At 43.1% G+C, this 17,639-nt stretch overlaps 4 protein-coding genes across 7 annotated transcripts in view; 2 read left to right on the plus strand and 2 right to left on the minus strand.

The window, feature by feature from the left end:
* Positions 1-9,741, minus strand: part of Src64B (Tyrosine-protein kinase Src64B) — a 36,101-nt gene extending 26,360 nt beyond the window's left edge. Inside the window, exons 1-2 of one of the 2 annotated variants that reach the window (XM_017252061.3) lie at positions 9,580-9,741; positions 8,793-8,958 (exon numbers count right to left, since the gene is read on the minus strand). The gene's annotated coding sequence lies outside the window, so the exon portion shown is untranslated. Of the gene's footprint in view, positions 1-8,792; positions 9,025-9,579 lie in introns of both variants that reach the window. The other variant, XM_017252060.3, reaches the window with a different exon arrangement.
* On the plus strand, positions 4,194-6,281 carry LOC108132616 (nucleoporin Ndc1). The gene has a single exon (XM_017252059.3). It carries the CDS (start codon positions 4,487-4,489, stop codon positions 6,239-6,241), a length of 1,755 nt encoding a protein of 584 aa, XP_017107548.2. The 5' UTR covers positions 4,194-4,486; the 3' UTR covers positions 6,242-6,281.
* Positions 9,742-10,073: 332 nt separating the features above from the next.
* Positions 10,074-12,948, plus strand: HDAC1 (histone deacetylase 1). Its single transcript, XM_017252292.3, has 4 exons — positions 10,074-10,308; positions 10,735-10,847; positions 11,039-12,284; positions 12,356-12,948. The coding sequence occupies exons 1-4, from the start codon at positions 10,266-10,268 to the stop codon at positions 12,523-12,525; spliced, it is 1,572 nt and encodes a 523-aa protein (XP_017107781.1). The 5' UTR covers positions 10,074-10,265; the 3' UTR covers positions 12,526-12,948.
* A 1,817-nt stretch (positions 12,949-14,765) lies between these two features.
* The window catches only part of axo (axotactin), a 60,102-nt gene continuing 57,228 nt past the window's right edge, over positions 14,766-17,639 (minus strand). For 2 of the 3 annotated variants that reach the window (XM_070279597.1, XM_043214206.2), the window contains exon 21: positions 14,766-15,326. In XM_070279597.1, coding sequence (XP_070135698.1) covers positions 14,940-15,326 — 387 coding nt within the window. In that variant the 3' untranslated portion in view covers positions 14,766-14,939. Of the gene's footprint in view, positions 15,327-15,356; positions 15,448-17,639 lie in introns of those variants that run through there. The other variant, XM_043214209.2, reaches the window with a different exon arrangement.

Here is a 17,639-nt window from a genome sequence, read left to right on the forward strand (position 1 = left end):
CTTTAGGTATAAAATAGTAATAGTAGTAATAGCATAAAATAAATTTGCCATTTTTTATTCTTTTTACGTCGTTCTGTTGAAGGTTATTGCTATTTTATAACTATTATTAGTTTATAAAGTCGGAGATTATTTCATTAATGCCTTGCCAACAGCTGCAAAATATCAACATACTCTTCCAAGACTATAAGAACCAAATCCCATCAAACAAAGGAACTCCATCTAAGCGTTGCAATAAAAACTAACAAAAAAACAAATCTTTTTTCTTTTGTCTGAAGATTTATTTTTTCCAAAGCAGAAGTAGTACTTTGTCCCACTCCTCTACTGCCTAGAGAGTCTAACTCCCTTGTAGTCTCACTTTTCTATATAACTTTTCGCCCCCGAACTTCTCCAAGGCCTCCCCCCGAAAGAGCATTCTTTCAGGCTGAGACCGAAACGTTCATGTCGCGCGTGTTTCGCTGATGAGCTGCATCACATTCGTCACGTATTTGTCACGAGGAATTCACGTGTTGAAATAAATGGTCTAGAGCATGGGTTTGACATTTAAATAAACAGAAAACTATACAAATTATTCTATTTGTAATAACAAAGTTGAATGCAAGCGACTTGTAAGGTTATAATCTTTTTAGGGCCATACTTTCCAAAGTGCTAATCTGGGCAATGGTTTATTTAATCTGAAATTATAGCAACTGGCTATCTTAGTTTCTGAATGGCAAGATATTACTACTAATCTCCTCACATGACCACATTTGCACATTTGTCTTACTTGAGATTCCTGCCAGCTGTGACTAATTGCAAATATTACAGCCTCACCATACGAGTACAGGGGCATCTTCAACTATGTCACTTCCTGTCCTGAAAGTATCTGGCTAATGTCCTCAGTTTATGAAGAAACTAGAGAGTGAGCTGGAAGTTAAACTTTTTAATTTCATTTTTCAGGTTTGGAAAGCGTGCGAGTGTGTGTTTGTCTAAGACTTACCCCGGCCCAGCAATGTGAAGTTGTCAAGTTGTGCAATGTATTTGGGGAATTCCCCAGGAAAGCTACATAGCTTGGAAAAGGGTTGAAAGTATCTCGGGCATTTGCTTTATTCGCTGTCATCCCGAAAATGCCTTTGCCACTACATCTCTGAGAGTTCTACACTTAAAGAAAAAAAGCTAAACTATACTCCTGGTACTATACTGACTTTATGGATTTCTTGCAGTGCCTCTGGGTTGGGGTATGCAGAGGGAATAGCATCTCCCAAGACAGTTATTGCGGCAACAGCTTTGGCTGTTCCACTTTCGTGTTTGTATTTATCTGGTTGGTGGCTCGAAGGGACTTCCTGCCACCAACCGGGGCGCATCCTGTGCTCCAGCTCCTTCGAATTCACACCTTGTACTAGGCAGTGTCTGCTCTCCGCCGATTCGGGTTCAACGGCCCGAAACTTCATTTGAATATTAGCCTGTGGACTTTGAATCGATTTGCCATTTCGGTGGCTTGTCAGGCCCCATAGCCAAGTTGCCACAAATCCAATATGAGCGCAACAGTCTTAGTTTTCTATCTATTGGCTGTAGTTCCCTCCAAGTTCCTGCCGCCCAACTTTGACTCGATTTTCTTGTTTATTTTCCCATAATGCCAGTCGGGAGCCGAGAGTTGGGGCAAGTTTTAGTAGAGAGTGGTATTTATTTTCAAAAATTGCGGAGGATGAGGACGAGGAGGCCAGCAGAGCTCTCCGCCTCATAAACTTTTATTGTTCTGATCCTTGTAATTAAAAAGTTTTCATTAAGTCGCCTGGCAGAGCTCTTATTTAAGTGTCATCCCATAAGTTTGGATGGCTAAGTTGAGCCCTAAAACTGGGTCGTACTTGGGCATGCAAGTGCAGGCAGATGAGGGCTCTTCCAAGGACTCTCTATAGACTGGAATACCTTTGGCAGTAAAATCCATACCGGAATTAGTGCGTTGTGGTTTCCAAAACACAGCCATAAATGGCATTCAAGAGAACGATTTATTTTTCGGGTGAATGCATCCACAAAGGAATACCTCGCTCGGAAGGAGAAAAAACTCAATTTATGAAGCAAATAGCCAGCTGGGCAGCTGCCGATTGGAATGCGAGAAATGCTGGCAATACCTGCGACTGCATTGGCTTTGTTTTTGTGCCGCTAATTGGAGTAGCAGGGGCAGGCTTGCGGACAAACTTTCTGCCGCCGAGTGCCGCCCATAAAGGCAGCTTTATGAAAATCGATAAAATCGAAAACTAGCCAGCCATGCCAGCACGGCAACAGAAGCAACAACCAACCACCAGTCGAACATTTCACCAAATACCCTTCAAAAACCAACCATTATTAAGCTTTCTTCCAAAAAGATACAAGATACAAGAGTATCTTGTATCTGAAAACAGAGCTACCTCTTCGAAAGAGTACTCTGCAGGCCGGAAGTGTGTGCGGCGGTTCGTGGTTTTTGGAATAAAAACAGGAGCACGCGTCATCGTCGCCGACTCTCAATGGCAAGGGAACCAGGACGAGAGGCAGGACTCGGACGGCAGGAAGGTGAGGGTCCTGCAAAGGATGAATGGAAAACCGGAACAAAGCTCGCCGAGTGCGAGAGCGAAACAACCACCGGCCCACGAATGCCAAAGTTGGCGGTGGTTTATGGAATGAAACAATGTTTTGTTGCCCAGCGGATGTATACTGAGGGTGAGAGCGGGGATGGGGGGGAGTTGCAGGACTAAAGTGGCGAAAGGGACAGAAAGCCCGGGAGAGAGAGAGAGCGAGAGAGATGCTGAAGAGGACAAACAATGCAAATATTTGTGGAGAGACTGCATTGAGAGAAAAAAACCCATCATTTTATGAAATTATCTGCAGGATTGGGTCCTGAAGCTGCATAGTCCTGCGGATTTTTTTCGACTGCCTTCCGACAATCCATTTCTGAATTTCCACGTTGATTTCGCTCGATGGTGGCTGGCAGGCAGGCTGGAGTGTTTTATAGCCAACGACCTGTGCTAATCCCATAAATCTAATTGGCCCCGGGCCTCGCCGCTCGCTCCACTCCCGACCCGACCAGCTTCTGGGTTAGCCGGTCACACACGGGCCGAAATGGCAAAATAGCAGGCAACATCCTCCGCCGTAGACCAGTGTCCATGTCCAGTTGGCAGTGCCCCCTCCCCCTCCCGGCAATTTAACCCGAAGCTTGACCATTAAATGTGACTGCAAACTTTTCTTTCGCAGGCTCGCAGGCGAACTTAACGACATAAATTAGAACTTCAGCCAGCAGCTCCACCTCTGCCCAGTGCCCCCTCAGGTGGTGCAGGTCCAATGAAGAGCCACCAAATAAAAACCATTGCAAAGTGCAATGTTGTGCCAGAAGCGGCAGCAACTTTGTTTTTAGCAGCCCTTAGTCCTGCCTGAATTGTCGCCTGAAAACAAAGATGGCAGAAATATGTTTGGGATGGTCTTTCATGGATACCCTACAGTTAAACAAAAAAAATATGTTTTTAATATAAGGTTCTAAAGTTTTTCTTTTTTGTGACAAGGTTCATCCTTGGCACTCGTATGTACTGTTACAATGTAAAGGCTTTTAGCGATGGGCACTGTTGCAGTGTTAGGTTTAGCACGATATATCGATAAAGGCTTAGAGGCAATGGTATCGAGATCTGCCCGTCGCTGTCGGTTGAAATAAAAACAGTTATGGTTATGTTATAAATTTTCCATTGTGGTGATAATTTATATTAAAATATCAAAAATAGATGCAAAAAAGAGTTTAAATTCAAGTTTTATCAAATTTATGCCGATGGTATCGGCAACTGCCCAATAGTATCAGTGGAAATAAGAAACACTTATGGTAATGTTTTAAAATTAAAATTTTCCCTTTGTGGGGAGTAAATAAATATGTACATATATACTGTAAGACGAAAATATTCATAAGATACAGTAATAATACCAATTGTGAATACTTTTAGCGATGAGAAATCTTGCTCGATTTATCGATAAAAGGTTTAACCATCGCAACCATCGATCGAAATATGACCATCGCCATCAATAGAAATAAAAAAAAAAAGAGTCCTGATGTTTCCTTGTTTTATTAAACGCGATGTATCGATAAAACCTTCAACCATCGCCTCCAATATCGACATCTGCCCATCGCCATAAATTTATTTATGGCATAAAACAACAGTTCTGGTAAGACCGTAAAATAGAGTACACCAAACCTATTTCTTATTTTCTTGAATAAAACCTTTTAGAAACAGAAACTTTAAATTGGCATAACAACTTTGAACTTTTACGGCAAAAAGTTGGCCAGCCATGATGGGGGCGTGCTGGCCCGTAAGGTCAACGGCAGCCATTAAGTGGATTGATGTCCGAACAACTGACCTGGGCTCTGGGAACTGTGTCAATCGAGACAGTAAACTGACAGAAAGCAGGTTGCCCCCACTCCCAGACATAAATTCCGATTCCCATTGAAATTCTTAGCAAAAATCTATAACTTTGGGTTCTTTGGAGCCGAAATTCCGAAATGAAGGTGGACGTGCAGGCGCTCTATGAGCACTGGATGCCCAAGTACCTCCAGGTGCAACCCGCCAAGATCAGGATAACGATACTATACCGCTTCATGCTGGCGAGTGTCCTCTGCTTTGTGCTGGACTACCAGCTGCTGGCCATGTTCCTCTGCCTCAATCTCTTTGAAGCGCGAAGACCAAGTAGTTCCCTGGGCGGGATCTTCCTGTGGACCTTCTTCTCGGTGTACACCTCTGTGATAATGCTGATCATACGAGCCGGGACGGCAGGATATGGCTGGCTACTCTGCAACATACACTACTCGGATCCAATCCTCTACCGGAATCGAAGAGATCGGTTCGCCGACGAGTGGCCGCTGCTCTTCAGGATACTGTCAACGCTGCTCTTCATAACCGCCATGACCAGCATCCTGTTTTCCTCCTTTGTGGACACGAAGGAGACCGGATACCTCCTCACCTGTGGCCTCCTCTGCGGCATAACCCATTTTGTGACCAATTTCGAGAAGACCTTTGAGAGATTCCCAATGCCTATACTGCAAATAAAGTTCCACGAGGCCCTCATCAACCTTTGGTGGCGCACCCTGAAGAGGTCCGGCCGGGAGGCCTTCTACCAGACGCTCCGATTTTCCCCGATCTACTGGTATTGGACGGGACGTCTGGGCAACACCATCACCCAGCCGGGACTCCACCTCCAGTGCTGGCTGCTGTCGACCCTGATCCTGACCAAACTCCATATGGTTAGGAGACTCTATGGCCTGGTAATGCAGCGTCCCCTGCCGCTGATAATCGACTCCCCGGAGCTGCACGAGAACCCCAAGACATGCCTCTTCAACATAATTGTGGGTCGTGTGATGCACTTTTACTCCACGATGCAGATGGTGCCCCTTCCAAGGGATCTGCAGGTCAACAACCTGATGCTGCCGATCGAAATGGTCCTCAGTGCCGGCAGAATACACGGCTTCCGGCTCCTGGCCACCCGGGAGTTCTACGCCGCCATGTCGGGGAAGTTATGCAACAAACTATTCGTCCTGAAAGACATGAAGAACATTCATTCCAACTGGGCGGAGCTGCGCGACCTCTTGATCAGTGACATCGAGGAGTTCGTGCAGCGGCTCCAGAACTGCACCCAGAAGTTCCACCCAAAGAATAGGACCGTCAATGTCAAGACTCCCAAGGCCGGACTGCGTCCCCTCATGCTGCCATCTCCGAAGAAACTCCCAGTATGGCGCAATGCCTGCCACCAGTTCTCGAGACCCGTCGAATGGTACTTCCTGAAGTGGTTGAATGTCCTAGGACTCTTCTTGGTCAACAAACTCATTGGATTGAAGCGCCACCTGCTAGAACAGCTTCCAGCAAGCGAGCATTTACATCGGTACTTTTACGAGGAGGACGTCCTGGCCGAGCTCAACCACGAGCTGCGGTGCGGCGAGCCCATGGTTTGGATGCTCCAGGGCCTGGTTAGTGTCTTTATGAGGTCTATTAAGGAGGATCGGTATGGTATCGTCCAGAACGACCTGCCCCTCGTCTTCGAGACCCTTCACAAGGTGGAGGACCAGTTGAATTCCGCCACCTTACTAATCCACAAGCACAGGTGTAATTGCCTGAAGACATCCCCGAGCCACGAGCTCCTGTTGACGGCCATCAGGCGCTGCCAGTGCAGAATGCTGACGACCTTTGGCCCCCACTTGGACTTTATTCTGGGACGGTGCGATTTGAAAAGAGCCCTGGAGGAGAGGATGGAACTCATTTACTAATTTTATGCTTTATGTTTCTGTTTCTGTTATTTATTTGGTTTCTTTTCTGTTCTATTACAAAATTTTATAATTGGCTCTATAGATGTTTTTATTTTGGTTGCATTCCTAAGGGGGTAATAAGGTTTTAAAGATCTTTTTATTTGAAAAGAATTTTTGGTCTAATTTCCAAGTCATTTGGGATAAGTTGTCATTATTTTTTCACTTATTTAAAGTTTTTTTTTATATTAAGGTTTTAAAATATTTTCTCCACCATTCGGGTTTTTAAAGACAGTGCCCATCATAACTCTAAAACTACTATACAGATTGTTTTTAAATTTTTTGGACAATTTCTGAATATAATTTAGCAGATAACGGGTAAAGGGATTAAGTCTAAAATTTTAATTTATATTTAGTGATAATAATATCAAATATAAACAGTTTTTTCTGCAGAAGTTGGCTAATTATACAGTAGAAGTTGAAGAATTAACATTTCCAATAAACCTCCCAGCATTTTTTGGAAAATCGACTAGTAAACGATTTAATATTTTGGGCCCCCCAATCAACCTTATTTTTAAAAACGCATTTTTTTATATTTTTAAAGAATTAAAATAGTATGTATTTTAATTTAAAATTTGTATTTGCATTTAAAAATACACTATAAAATTATAACATAAAATGGCATCCATTTCAATAAATAGATTAGCAGATTATTATCAGAACAACTAAAAAATATTCCTTTTTTTTCATAAGAAATAATCTATCTCCCCCCTAGACAAGTAAAAGCATTCAAGTACGTGCATGTTCAAGGAACAATTTAAGAGCCAGCGGGCAGCAACAGAAAAATAGATCGGAACCGGGAGCGGGACCGGGACTGGGACTGAGAGGAGCCATCTGATTGTCTCTCCACTCAAGCAGCAATCTCTACACAACAGATTTTTTGTCACACTTGCCACGCACTTTCCACTCCTCTCCTTTTCGTTGTTTTTTTCTTGCCTATTTTCCCTTCCTTATCAATAAAACGCCGCTCTGTTTTGTGCATTGTTGGCCGCCTAAGTGGACAAATACACCAACACTCGTGCACGCACACGCATGCAGAGGGTACGAATGTACCACAAAGGAAGAGCCAAAAGAGACTGGGGAACAATTGAATTTTCTACTTGTGCTGCTTCTTCTCCTTTGACTACTTTTTTATTTCTTTGGTTTCGTAGTTGTTGTTCTGTGCACCTCCCACGTCTTTTCTGGCTTCGCCCCACCCGCTCCCCCCATTTTGATTGCCTTTGAAAGTGCTTTGTGTGCAAAATAGAAAAGCGAAATACAACAACAACAACGACAACGGCGAGCAAAATAGAGAAATGAAAAGATCTCAACAAGTTTGCCGTTAGTCGAGTTAAGCAGATTTGCTTGTTTGAGCGTTTTGCGATTGCGAGAGAGGGAGGTGGAGTGGGTGGGATATGAGTGGGAGAGAGGGCATAAGCCAAAAAGCATAATTGCCCAGTGCACTCAAATGAATCTCCATTCAAAATACCCCCACTCGCCAATAAGGGTTAAAGAGCAATTGGCCAAAGAAGAAGAAGCAGCAGCCATAAATCTGAAATCTGAAGTACACTGAGCGCCAAAATTAGTAAGTACTAAAAGAAGTACGGTAAACTATTTGTGGTATTAAAAGCGGATGGACTACAAAGATAACAAAAACAACAACAGGAAAGTGAAGAAGAGGTAAACAGACGGCAGCAATGTTAATAGAAATCCCAAGGAGTTACAACCAGGAGGTGTGTGGGGGGAGCAGATAACTCCAGTGGAGCAGATAAGCTACAAAAATAGCAGAGAATCAACAAGAAAAAATTTTGTGGGTTGAACTTCAAAGCACATGGAGCGATGGGGGTGGGAGGAGAGTTAATAAACAAGCCACCAAAAAGTAAATAAATAAATACGGCCCAGCACCGAAAGGCCGAAAATAGCGCAAAGGAAAAAACCAAAAGAGAGCAGAGCCCAGAGCCAAAGGAGAGAAGAGGGCAGCTTCAGCAGCGACCACACCAGCAGCTGCTGCGTCGGCGCCGACGTCACTGTCGCCAGCTGGCGAGCTGATGCTCCATCTCATCTCGTTCTACTCCTACTCCTGCTGTGCTCTGTTGCTGCTTCCTCTTTACAAATTAAAGACAATTACAGCCACAACAACAAGAAATGCTCTTTGACTTTGCCTTTATCAGTACACTGAGAGATCTTATTCATCTGATAAGATGGAAGATTATATTCCAAGTATTTAGAGCCAAACAATTTCAATGAATAATAAAATCCATTTATTAAAATAAAAAAAAAATTACACAATTCTTAAAAAAAACTTTTATTTTTTCTCTCTGCAGAATCAGCAGAATAAATAGAAATGCAGCGGGAGATCGTCTCACTATCTCGCTCTAGCCCGAAGATGCTTTTTTTTTTTGTTAGTTTCATTTATGCTGTGTTTACTTATTTGCCTCCGAGATGCGTTCATTGGCTTCACTTAACGGTTCTTTGTAAGGAGGTGCGAATGACAAGGAGCCAATCCGGTTATCGTCCACGCTCCTCGCACACTTACCTTTTTAATTAGAATAAATCAAAACTTCTGGTGTCGTTCTTTTCTTTTTTTTTCTCTTTAATTTTTGTGTGGTAGTTGTTGCTGTTAATAGCAGTCGAGCAATTTACAGTTACGACCGTAAACGCAGTCGCCGATTTTGTTGCTGTTGTTGGCTTTTATTCACGGTCTGCGGGCCAAATAAAAACAACAAATGAAATAGATTTTTGCCTTTGCTTTGCCCTAAAGTTTGCCGCTAATTGGGAAATATGAATAGGTGGAAGGAGCGAAACAAAGAGAGAAAAAAAAAACTATAATTAAACACGTTCAGAAAAAAAAGCCTTTAATATCCTGCGGGCACAAAAACAAAAAAAAAAGTTGGAAACACGGAAGAAGAAGAGGCAAAAAGTAACAGAAAGTTGCGAGAGGCGTTGGTTAGTGCGAAAGAGACGCAAGGGGAAGTGGAAAGAAAAAAAACAGCAAGAGAGTTGCGCAGGATAACTGTTTTATTATTTTTATATTTTTAATTTTTTAATTAATTTTATTTATGGTGCGGGTCCATTATTTTATTCATTATTGGTGACTCCGCTTTGCCACTTCAATTCGTTTTCAATTTTTCCACTCCGCGTTCGCGAGTGTGTGTGTGTGTGCGAGCGAGAGAGAGGCAGACGGAAGGAGGGAGAGGGAGGGCGAATGCAACTCCGTTTGCTTGGTAACTTCTTTCTCTTTTTGTACGACACACACTCACGAAAACCCGCACACACTCCGGAGTCAGGGGCCGACGCGACTTCTATTTGCAAACTGCACTCACTTTTCATTCAGCTTTTCGCACCGAAATGCCCGGATTTATTCACAAATGTTTTCTATTTTTGTTGGCCAAAAGCCGACAAACGACAACGACAAAACCGACCGACGAAGAATCGCTCCGAGAACGCGTCCGAATCGCAGTGGCGGTGAAAATTTGTGGGCAGTTGGTGGCAGCAGAGTTGCCAGCTGGGCTGTTTTCCCAGCCGTATTGCTGTTGTCAAATTGGCAACAGGGCAACATGAAAGCGATTTTCAACACTGTCAGAAATAAAGCTGCCAGAATTATGAATTCTTGTTGGATGAAATTTTTTACCCATACCACAAACTTTCACTACTATCTAAAATTTTTAAATTCCTTTTAATTGGCCCGGACCTCTTTTTTAATTTACTAGTTCTTTTCATTAAAAATGGTATTTTGATTAGGTGGCAACTTCTTTTTATAAGGTAAATATACCAAAAATATACCAGATATGCCGTGAGTATTCACCGGAGAGTTGCGCACGGTCACTCTGCACTTGGTTTTTTTGCGGCGCGATCCCATTTGTGGTCAGGTTAAGTTTTTAGAATTTGCCGGAGCCCCGCCAACGCCGACTGCGTCTTCAAGGAACCTCTTGGGACGCCAGTGCAAATAAGCAGTTGGAGTTATCGAAAAAAAACACCCATTTGAAGCCGCCTACTACAACTCTACAAAATGCAGTCTCATAGTAAAAAACGCGTTTGCTACTACTACGATAGTAAGTGTTAATAAATTTATTTAAAAAAAATGCCAACTAGATCGGGGAGTTCATCTTAAATGTTTCAAATTGTGTTTTCAAAGCCTCCTTTGTGTTTTTCTCGCAACTCGATGATAGCATTTTTGTGAATTTCAATTTTTAACTATACTGTACGTTGCGCGTTGTCCACAGCGCACTTTGCCGCTGAGCCGCAACGACCGCAGTGCCTGTTTGTGCGTGTGCGTGTATGTACCTGTGTGTCTCTTTTTCCCTCCGCTTTGTCGTTGTTGTACGAGGCGAAAGTACGAACGCTACTTCGGTCGTTCGGGAAAAGTGCTCTCTGAACACAGACGCCGAAACGACTCTCGCCGTAAAATTTTTATTCCGCATAGCGTGGCAAATAATTGTTTTTTCAAGCGAAATCCCCGGTTTTTAATTGCCCCCCAGGTGACATTGGCAACTACTACTATGGCCAGGGACATCCCATGAAGCCACACCGCATACGCATGACCCACAACCTGCTCCTGAACTACGGGCTCTACCGCAAAATGGAGATTTACGTAAGTAGGGTCTCTATTCTATCACCAGAGACTACCCTTGGTCGGGCATTCCTTTCCAGAGAAAGTACACATTCTTCCCCCTTTGGAAGATTTGTTTATTTTCTGTGCCGACTCGAGTGATATTCGATCATGGGGGTACTGTGGGAGCTAATTGGTCAGCTTATTGAAATCCATACCCTCCCCTCCTCCAGCGTCCGCACAAAGCCACCGCCGACGAGATGACCAAGTTCCACTCGGACGAGTACGTCCGGTTCTTGCGCTCCATCCGGCCGGACAACATGACCGAGTACAACAAGCAGATGCAGCGCTTCAACGTGGGAGAAGATTGTCCGGTCTTCGACGGTCTGTACGAGTTCTGCCAGCTGTCCGCCGGAGGATCTGTGGCGGCGGCCGTCAAGCTGAACAAGCAGGCCTCGGAGATCTGCATCAACTGGGGCGGCGGCCTCCATCACGCCAAGAAGTCGGAGGCCTCCGGCTTCTGCTATGTGAACGATATTGTGCTCGGCATCTTGGAGCTCCTCAAGTACCACCAGCGTGTTCTCTACATCGACATCGATGTGCATCACGGCGACGGCGTCGAGGAGGCCTTCTACACGACCGATCGCGTGATGACCGTGAGCTTCCACAAGTACGGCGAGTACTTCCCGGGCACCGGCGACCTCCGGGACATCGGTGCCGGCAAGGGCAAGTACTACGCCGTGAACATCCCGCTGCGCGACGGCATGGACGACGATGCCTATGAGAGCATTTTCGTTCCAATCATCAGCAAGGTTATGGAGACATTCCAGCCGGCGGCGGTGGTGCTGCAGTGTGGCGCCGATTCCCTCACCGGCGATCGCCTGGGCTGCTTCAACCTGACGGTGAAGGGCCACGGCAAGTGCGTGGAGTTCGTGAAGAAGTACAACCTTCCATTCCTGATGGTCGGCGGCGGCGGCTACACCATCCGCAACGTCTCCCGCTGCTGGACGTACGAGACCTCCGTGGCCCTGGCCGTGGAGATCGCCAACGAGCTGCCCTACAACGACTACTTCGAGTACTTCGGGCCGGACTTCAAGCTCCACATCAGTCCGAGTAATATGACGAACCAGAACACATCCGAGTACCTGGAGAAGATCAAGAACCGGCTTTTCGAGAACCTGCGCATGCTGCCCCATGCCCCCGGCGTGCAGATCCAGTCAATTCCCGAGGACGCGATCAACGACGAGTCCGAGGACGAGGACAAGGTGGACAAGGATGAGCGACTGCCGCAGAGCGACAAGGACAAGCGCATCGTGCCGGAGAACGAGTACTCGGACTCCGAGGACGAGGGCGAGGGCGGCCGGCGCGACAACCGGACCTACAAGGGCCAGCGGAAGCGACCGCGCCTGGACAAGGACACCAACAGCAACAAGGCCTCCTCGGAGACTTCCAGCGAGATCAAGGATGAGAAGGAAAAGGGTGGGTGGTCCTCCTAATCCTCCTTCTATTGAGAATCAAGGCTGGTACTAATTCTAGTTAATCCCTTCCAGGTGACGGAGCTGACGGCGAGGAATCCACGGCTTCCAACACGAACAGCACCAGCAACAACAACAGCAACAACAAGAGCGACAACGACGCCGGAGCGACGGCCGGGGCTGGATCTGGCTCGGGATCTGGATCCGGCACCGGCGCCAAGGGCACCAAGGAGAACAACATATGACGTGGCGGCCGCAATTGGTTATAGAAGCCAATTAAGCGACCGCCGAAGTACAAGCCGCCGGACTTTCCCTAGCGGCGTGTACCTTCCCCGCCCCACTCCGCCCCCGATCACAGCCCCTGAGCCGTTATCCAAGTCCGAGTGTCCAGTTGTCGTATGACCCGCCAGCGCCCTCGTCCGCGCCCGCCCTTTTCCCTCAAATATCAAATCCTATATAGTATAGTTTGTAAGTCAGCTCTGGGGATCCTGCGGGATATGTTCAGATGGGGGGGACTTGAAAGATATCCTTGGGCGGGACTTGAACTCATCATAAGCTAAAATACAATTTATTGTAAGGCATTTCTGTGTAGACCGAAAGTTTTAAATGTAAGCTAGAAGAGCTGCGCCCACCAGATCCAAAGTGGCTATTCAAGCAGAAAGTAATCTTATCCAATAAATATTTATACTTAAAAAAGGGTCTTGTGTTTATTTCGGATTTTTAGAGTCAAATGTCTGAAAGGCTTACACATTTTTGTCGAATATGATACAATATATTGGAAATTCCAGAAGATATAAGCTTTTTTCGATGATATTGACTTTCAACTTTATAAACAATTATTTTTAGTGCAAGCTACACATAAAACTGAAGTTTAAGCTGATTTAGTAGTGAATTAAGTATTTATCTTTTAACTTTTAAAAATCTGAATCTATAAATGGGCTTATAATGCTCTAAAAAACTACTAAGTACTCCTATTTTACTATTATGGGAGTCAAAAATCTTTTAAGATTAAGGAGGAAGATTCTCTTAAAAAAGCTACTAGTCCTACTTCTGTCTTACAATGATGGGAGTCGAATATTCTAAGGCTTTTGTAGAGATATAATAAGAATTTTAATCAAAGTGATATTATGATAAAATGATATATTTATCGAAAATCTAGATACTATATGAGATAGCCTTATACACCCTGATGTTATGTGAAAACTGCACATGGTCCTCAAGTTTAAACTTATTTAGAAGAGATTTTATTATTTATCTTTAACATTTTTAGAATCGAAACCCAACAAGGGGTTCATAATTTTCAAAAAAAAAGGTACTTTGTACTTGTTCTACTTTCTATTCGATTATGGGAGTCAAGATGTATTTCCTCTTAAATTTTAGAAGGAAGATGTTCTTAACAAAAGTTATTAGGTACTACAAAAAATTATAAACTACTTTATAATGTTTGGTACTACTTTCACTACTGAACTCTACTACCTCCGTTTTCTAATTATGGGCGGGGATTATCTTAAGGTTTTTGTTGAGTTTTTATAGGAATTTGATATGATTTTAATAAAAGATTCCTCTTTTTATAGAATATTTAACCTTTATACACCTCAGTGTTCAGTAGAAACTAAACACGAACCTTAAGTTTAAGAAATTGTAGAAGTGATTCTATGCTTCATCGTTAAACATTTTAGAATCAGAACCCAAAAAGGGTTTATAATATTCCAAAAATAGGTATTTTGTGCTACTTTATTTATGGGAATTGTAAAAATTTGGTATAAAATGGTCTTATGGAAAATATAGATGCTATAACAGATAGGTTTTTTTATAAACTTTTAACTTTATAAACATTTATGTTTATATGTAATGTAATGTTATGTATTATGTAAAGGCTATGGTTAAAGTTTGAAATCATATTATATTCTCTTTTGGAAATCTAGATGTTATATTTGTTAGGCGTTTTATGTAGTTCCTAATTTTATCAATTTAAATGTGTAATCCAAACTACACATACGCCTGATATTTAAACTAATTTAGTAGTCATTAGACTCTTTATCATTGCAATTATAGAATTGCAAACCCATCAAGGTTTGAAAGGTTTATAGGTTTAAGGTTAGGTTTAAGGTTGAAGGTTTATTATGTTTGAAATTGGTACTGGGAACTAATTCTCTTTTCTGACAAGAGTATTATGGAGTTATTATTAGAATTTGATGCAAAATGATATTCTCCTATGAAAAATATAGATAGGCTTTTATAAAAACTTTTAACTTTATAAACATAAATGCTAAGTGCTACTTCTGTGTTCTGAAAATGGGACCCATCAAGGGGTTCATTATGTTTGAAAAAAGGTACTGAGAACTAGTTCGGACGGCACTTACCTTTAGAAATTCTAATTCTCCGCAATATCCCTTCAAAAAATCATAGAAGGACTCAGGATATAGTATAATAGTTAACAATTTATTAAGATTTAACAAAATTTGTTCATTTGTCTAGCTAACATTTCGTAAAGTTGTAACTGGAACTAGATTTCAATAGCTTGAGGTTGTGGCGACCGGGGAGCCGGAAAAGAATCCCCACTGGGATTTCGGGCGGGCCAGTTGACAGTTTGTGACTAGTCGGCGAGGATTTTGGGGCGACTGGGCTGGACTGGGCGAAGAACTGGCTGGCTGCGGTGCTAATCCAGCGATAATATCGAGTCGATGCTGGTGCGATTACTGCGCGGCTGCAGTCGCGGTCCACCCAAGTAACTAATTGGATTCGCGAACTGGCGCTGCAGCAGCGAGCTATCCAGGAAAACAGGAGCACAGGGGGCCGGCTTGGGGCGGTGACGTCGTGGCACCACTACCGGAGGTGGTTTTTCATCAGACGGGCTGGTCTGGTTGGTGGGGGGTGTTTGGGTGGACCCTGTTCTGGCATTTGTGGCTACATCAAAGGGCTGCTCCGGCTTCTGCTCCTGCTCCTGCTCCGGCTGCTGTGGATCCTCTGTGTCATCGGGCGCTTTGTGGCGGGATTTGTGTCGTTGCGGCTGCTGTTGCTCCTGATTCTCCTGATGCTGCGCTTTCTGGGGGAGATTGGGCATGAAAATGGCACCGAGTGGGGGGACAAACACGGATGACAGAGAAAGAGGGAGAGGTGGGTCAGGAATTTAGATCAAATATTTTTCAGGGTTTAATTCTATTTGGCTTTAGTAGTGGCGTTCAAAGTGAAGTTCAATGGACATGGCAGTGAAGGGTTCATGGCGAAGTGTGGGTGTGAACGTGTCCGGAGAAGAGATAAAGTTTTATAATTATTTAGAGCCTTTGACAGAGACAGACAGAAAGGAGTAGGGACATTAAAGGGAGCAAGGATGTTCAAGCTTGTTTTTTTTTGCTGAAAGGGCAGAGTTTATTATTTTTTAAAGGGTTGTAGGTACCTGTCGTGATTTGACAGATAAAGGTTTTACCCATGATACAATTATATAATAATTATTATATATAATCAGTATTATATAATTATACTATAATTGTATCATGGTTTTACCGAACTGACATGAGAGAAAACTTTGAAAAATTTTATATATATATAGATAAACAAAAATATAGTAGTTCTAAAAATCCCTTCTTTCAAGTCTATAAAACCAAAAACTAAAACTAATTTTTATTTTCACAAAATAGATTTTAAAGTGTGTCCTCTGTTGTGTCTGTGTGTATGTGCCTGTATTTGCATGTCCTGTATTGCATTTTGGAGCATGTCCTGTTCTGTCCTGGGCACCGTCTAAAATCCATTTTGCTGCCCGTTAAGCCGGGCCCCCAAGGATCTGCCCAACAATGGGGCTAAGTCCCCGTCCCCGAGAGCTGGATGCTGGTGTCTTGGTTACACGAAACCCGCCAGTCACTTTGCAGCACTTTGTGTGGCAGTCTCCCGGGCCCCTCCCACCTCCCCCAGGAGTTTAAGGCGTGGCAGCCACCCGAAAATCAACTGCAAGGAGACCGGCTAACGCGTTTCTCGGCCAAGTCGAGTGAAAATGTGTTGCATTTACATACATTCTCCATCGAGAGTATGCGTGAAACTATGGCAACTTCAAGGATAATCCAAAAATATTCAGTTTAAATTTTTGGTAGTTTCCAGTATTAAAGTTTTTCCGCCAAACGGTCAAAGTAATAAAATATAAACTAAAACTCGCAACAAAACGAATAAAACAGCCGTTAAAGGCGAATGCATTTAAAAATGTTATTTCTGCGCTGCAGCCTTTTGCGTTTCATAGTTTTTCAGTTTCCATTTGTCGGAGACCCATTTCAGTTTCATTTTTGCACAATTTTATTGTTCTTAGCTGAAGGTTACTGCCGGAGCAAAAACAATAAGCACAACTTGCACTTTCATGCAGAAGCAGCACACTGACACACTTCTGCGCCCCTCAGCGGGCCAGTCGTCGGCCCACAATCCTTTGCCAGCCATATTAACATCGTTGTTCTGACATTTTTCATTGCATACGTGGCGGGGCATGCATTTCGAATACACGTGCTTGTGTATGTATTTGTGCGGGCTTTGCCAAGTCATCATGCCACGGTGGGATATACCAATTTATTACCTGACAGCACAGCAATAAAAAAACACAGCACAGCTTGGAAAAATAAAATAATATAAATGTAAAAAAAATTTATAGAAAATAAAACCGAAAATATGTGAAAAATGCTGAAAATTTTACTTCAAAATTCTTTCCAAACGTAAGATTTCAAGATTAGTTATAGACTTTTTATTCTTCCCTGCTGGCTTTTTCCAAAGAACCCAAAACTATGCCTCAAAATGGTATTTAAAAGTATAGTATTAAAATGATATTGAAAAGTATTATTTTCTGAGTGCAGTATAACAGAAAAGAATAGGATATTATTTAGTCGAAAAACTCAATTATAGCAGCCCATTCTTATTAGATTTTTAATTTATTATTTTTTCTAAAAATTCTTATTAATAACTATCAGCTATCAAATGGTCTTGTAGCAAAGAACCCAAAACTATGCCACAAAATGATATTGAAAGAATCTAATGGAAGAGAAAAAGACTATATACCGGGTCTTATATAGTTGATTGTAGCCTTACTTGTTAGTTTTTGATTGATAATTTCTCCCAGAAATGCTTAATACCAACTACCCACCATTGTGGTCATATTTCACTAGCACTGCATCCATACACACTGGCTTGGTGGACGGGAGCCGGTTAAATATATTTATTACACATGTTGAACAATGTAAGCACAAGTTTGGATGCTCATTTGGTCGATGGTCAACAAGCAAATGCCTTGTTAACCATTATGGGCCATGTTTTAATGTGGCAACACACAAAACGACAAACAACAAGGACAACAACAGCAACGACAGAAAAAACGACAATAACTTTTCGC

This window comes from Drosophila bipectinata, chromosome 3L (assembly GCF_030179905.1).
Source record: "Drosophila bipectinata strain 14024-0381.07 chromosome 3L, DbipHiC1v2, whole genome shotgun sequence".
Taxonomy (NCBI): Eukaryota; Metazoa; Arthropoda; class Insecta; order Diptera; family Drosophilidae; genus Drosophila; species Drosophila bipectinata.

Excerpts from the sequence above, each read along its gene's own strand:
- LOC108132616 (XM_017252059.3), top strand. The coding sequence starts at position 4,487 with ATGAAGGTGGACGTGCAGGCGCTCTATGAGCACTGGATGCCCAAGTAC.
- HDAC1 (XM_017252292.3), top strand. The coding sequence starts at position 10,266 with ATGCAGTCTCATAGTAAAAAACGCGTTTGCTACTACTACGATA. Across the intron at positions 10,309-10,734 it reads CGTTTGCTACTACTACGATA|GTGACATTGGCAACTACTAC; the intron begins GTAAGTGTTAAT and ends ATTGCCCCCCAG. Across the intron at positions 12,285-12,355 it reads CAAGGATGAGAAGGAAAAGG|GTGACGGAGCTGACGGCGAG; the intron begins GTGGGTGGTCCT and ends AATCCCTTCCAG.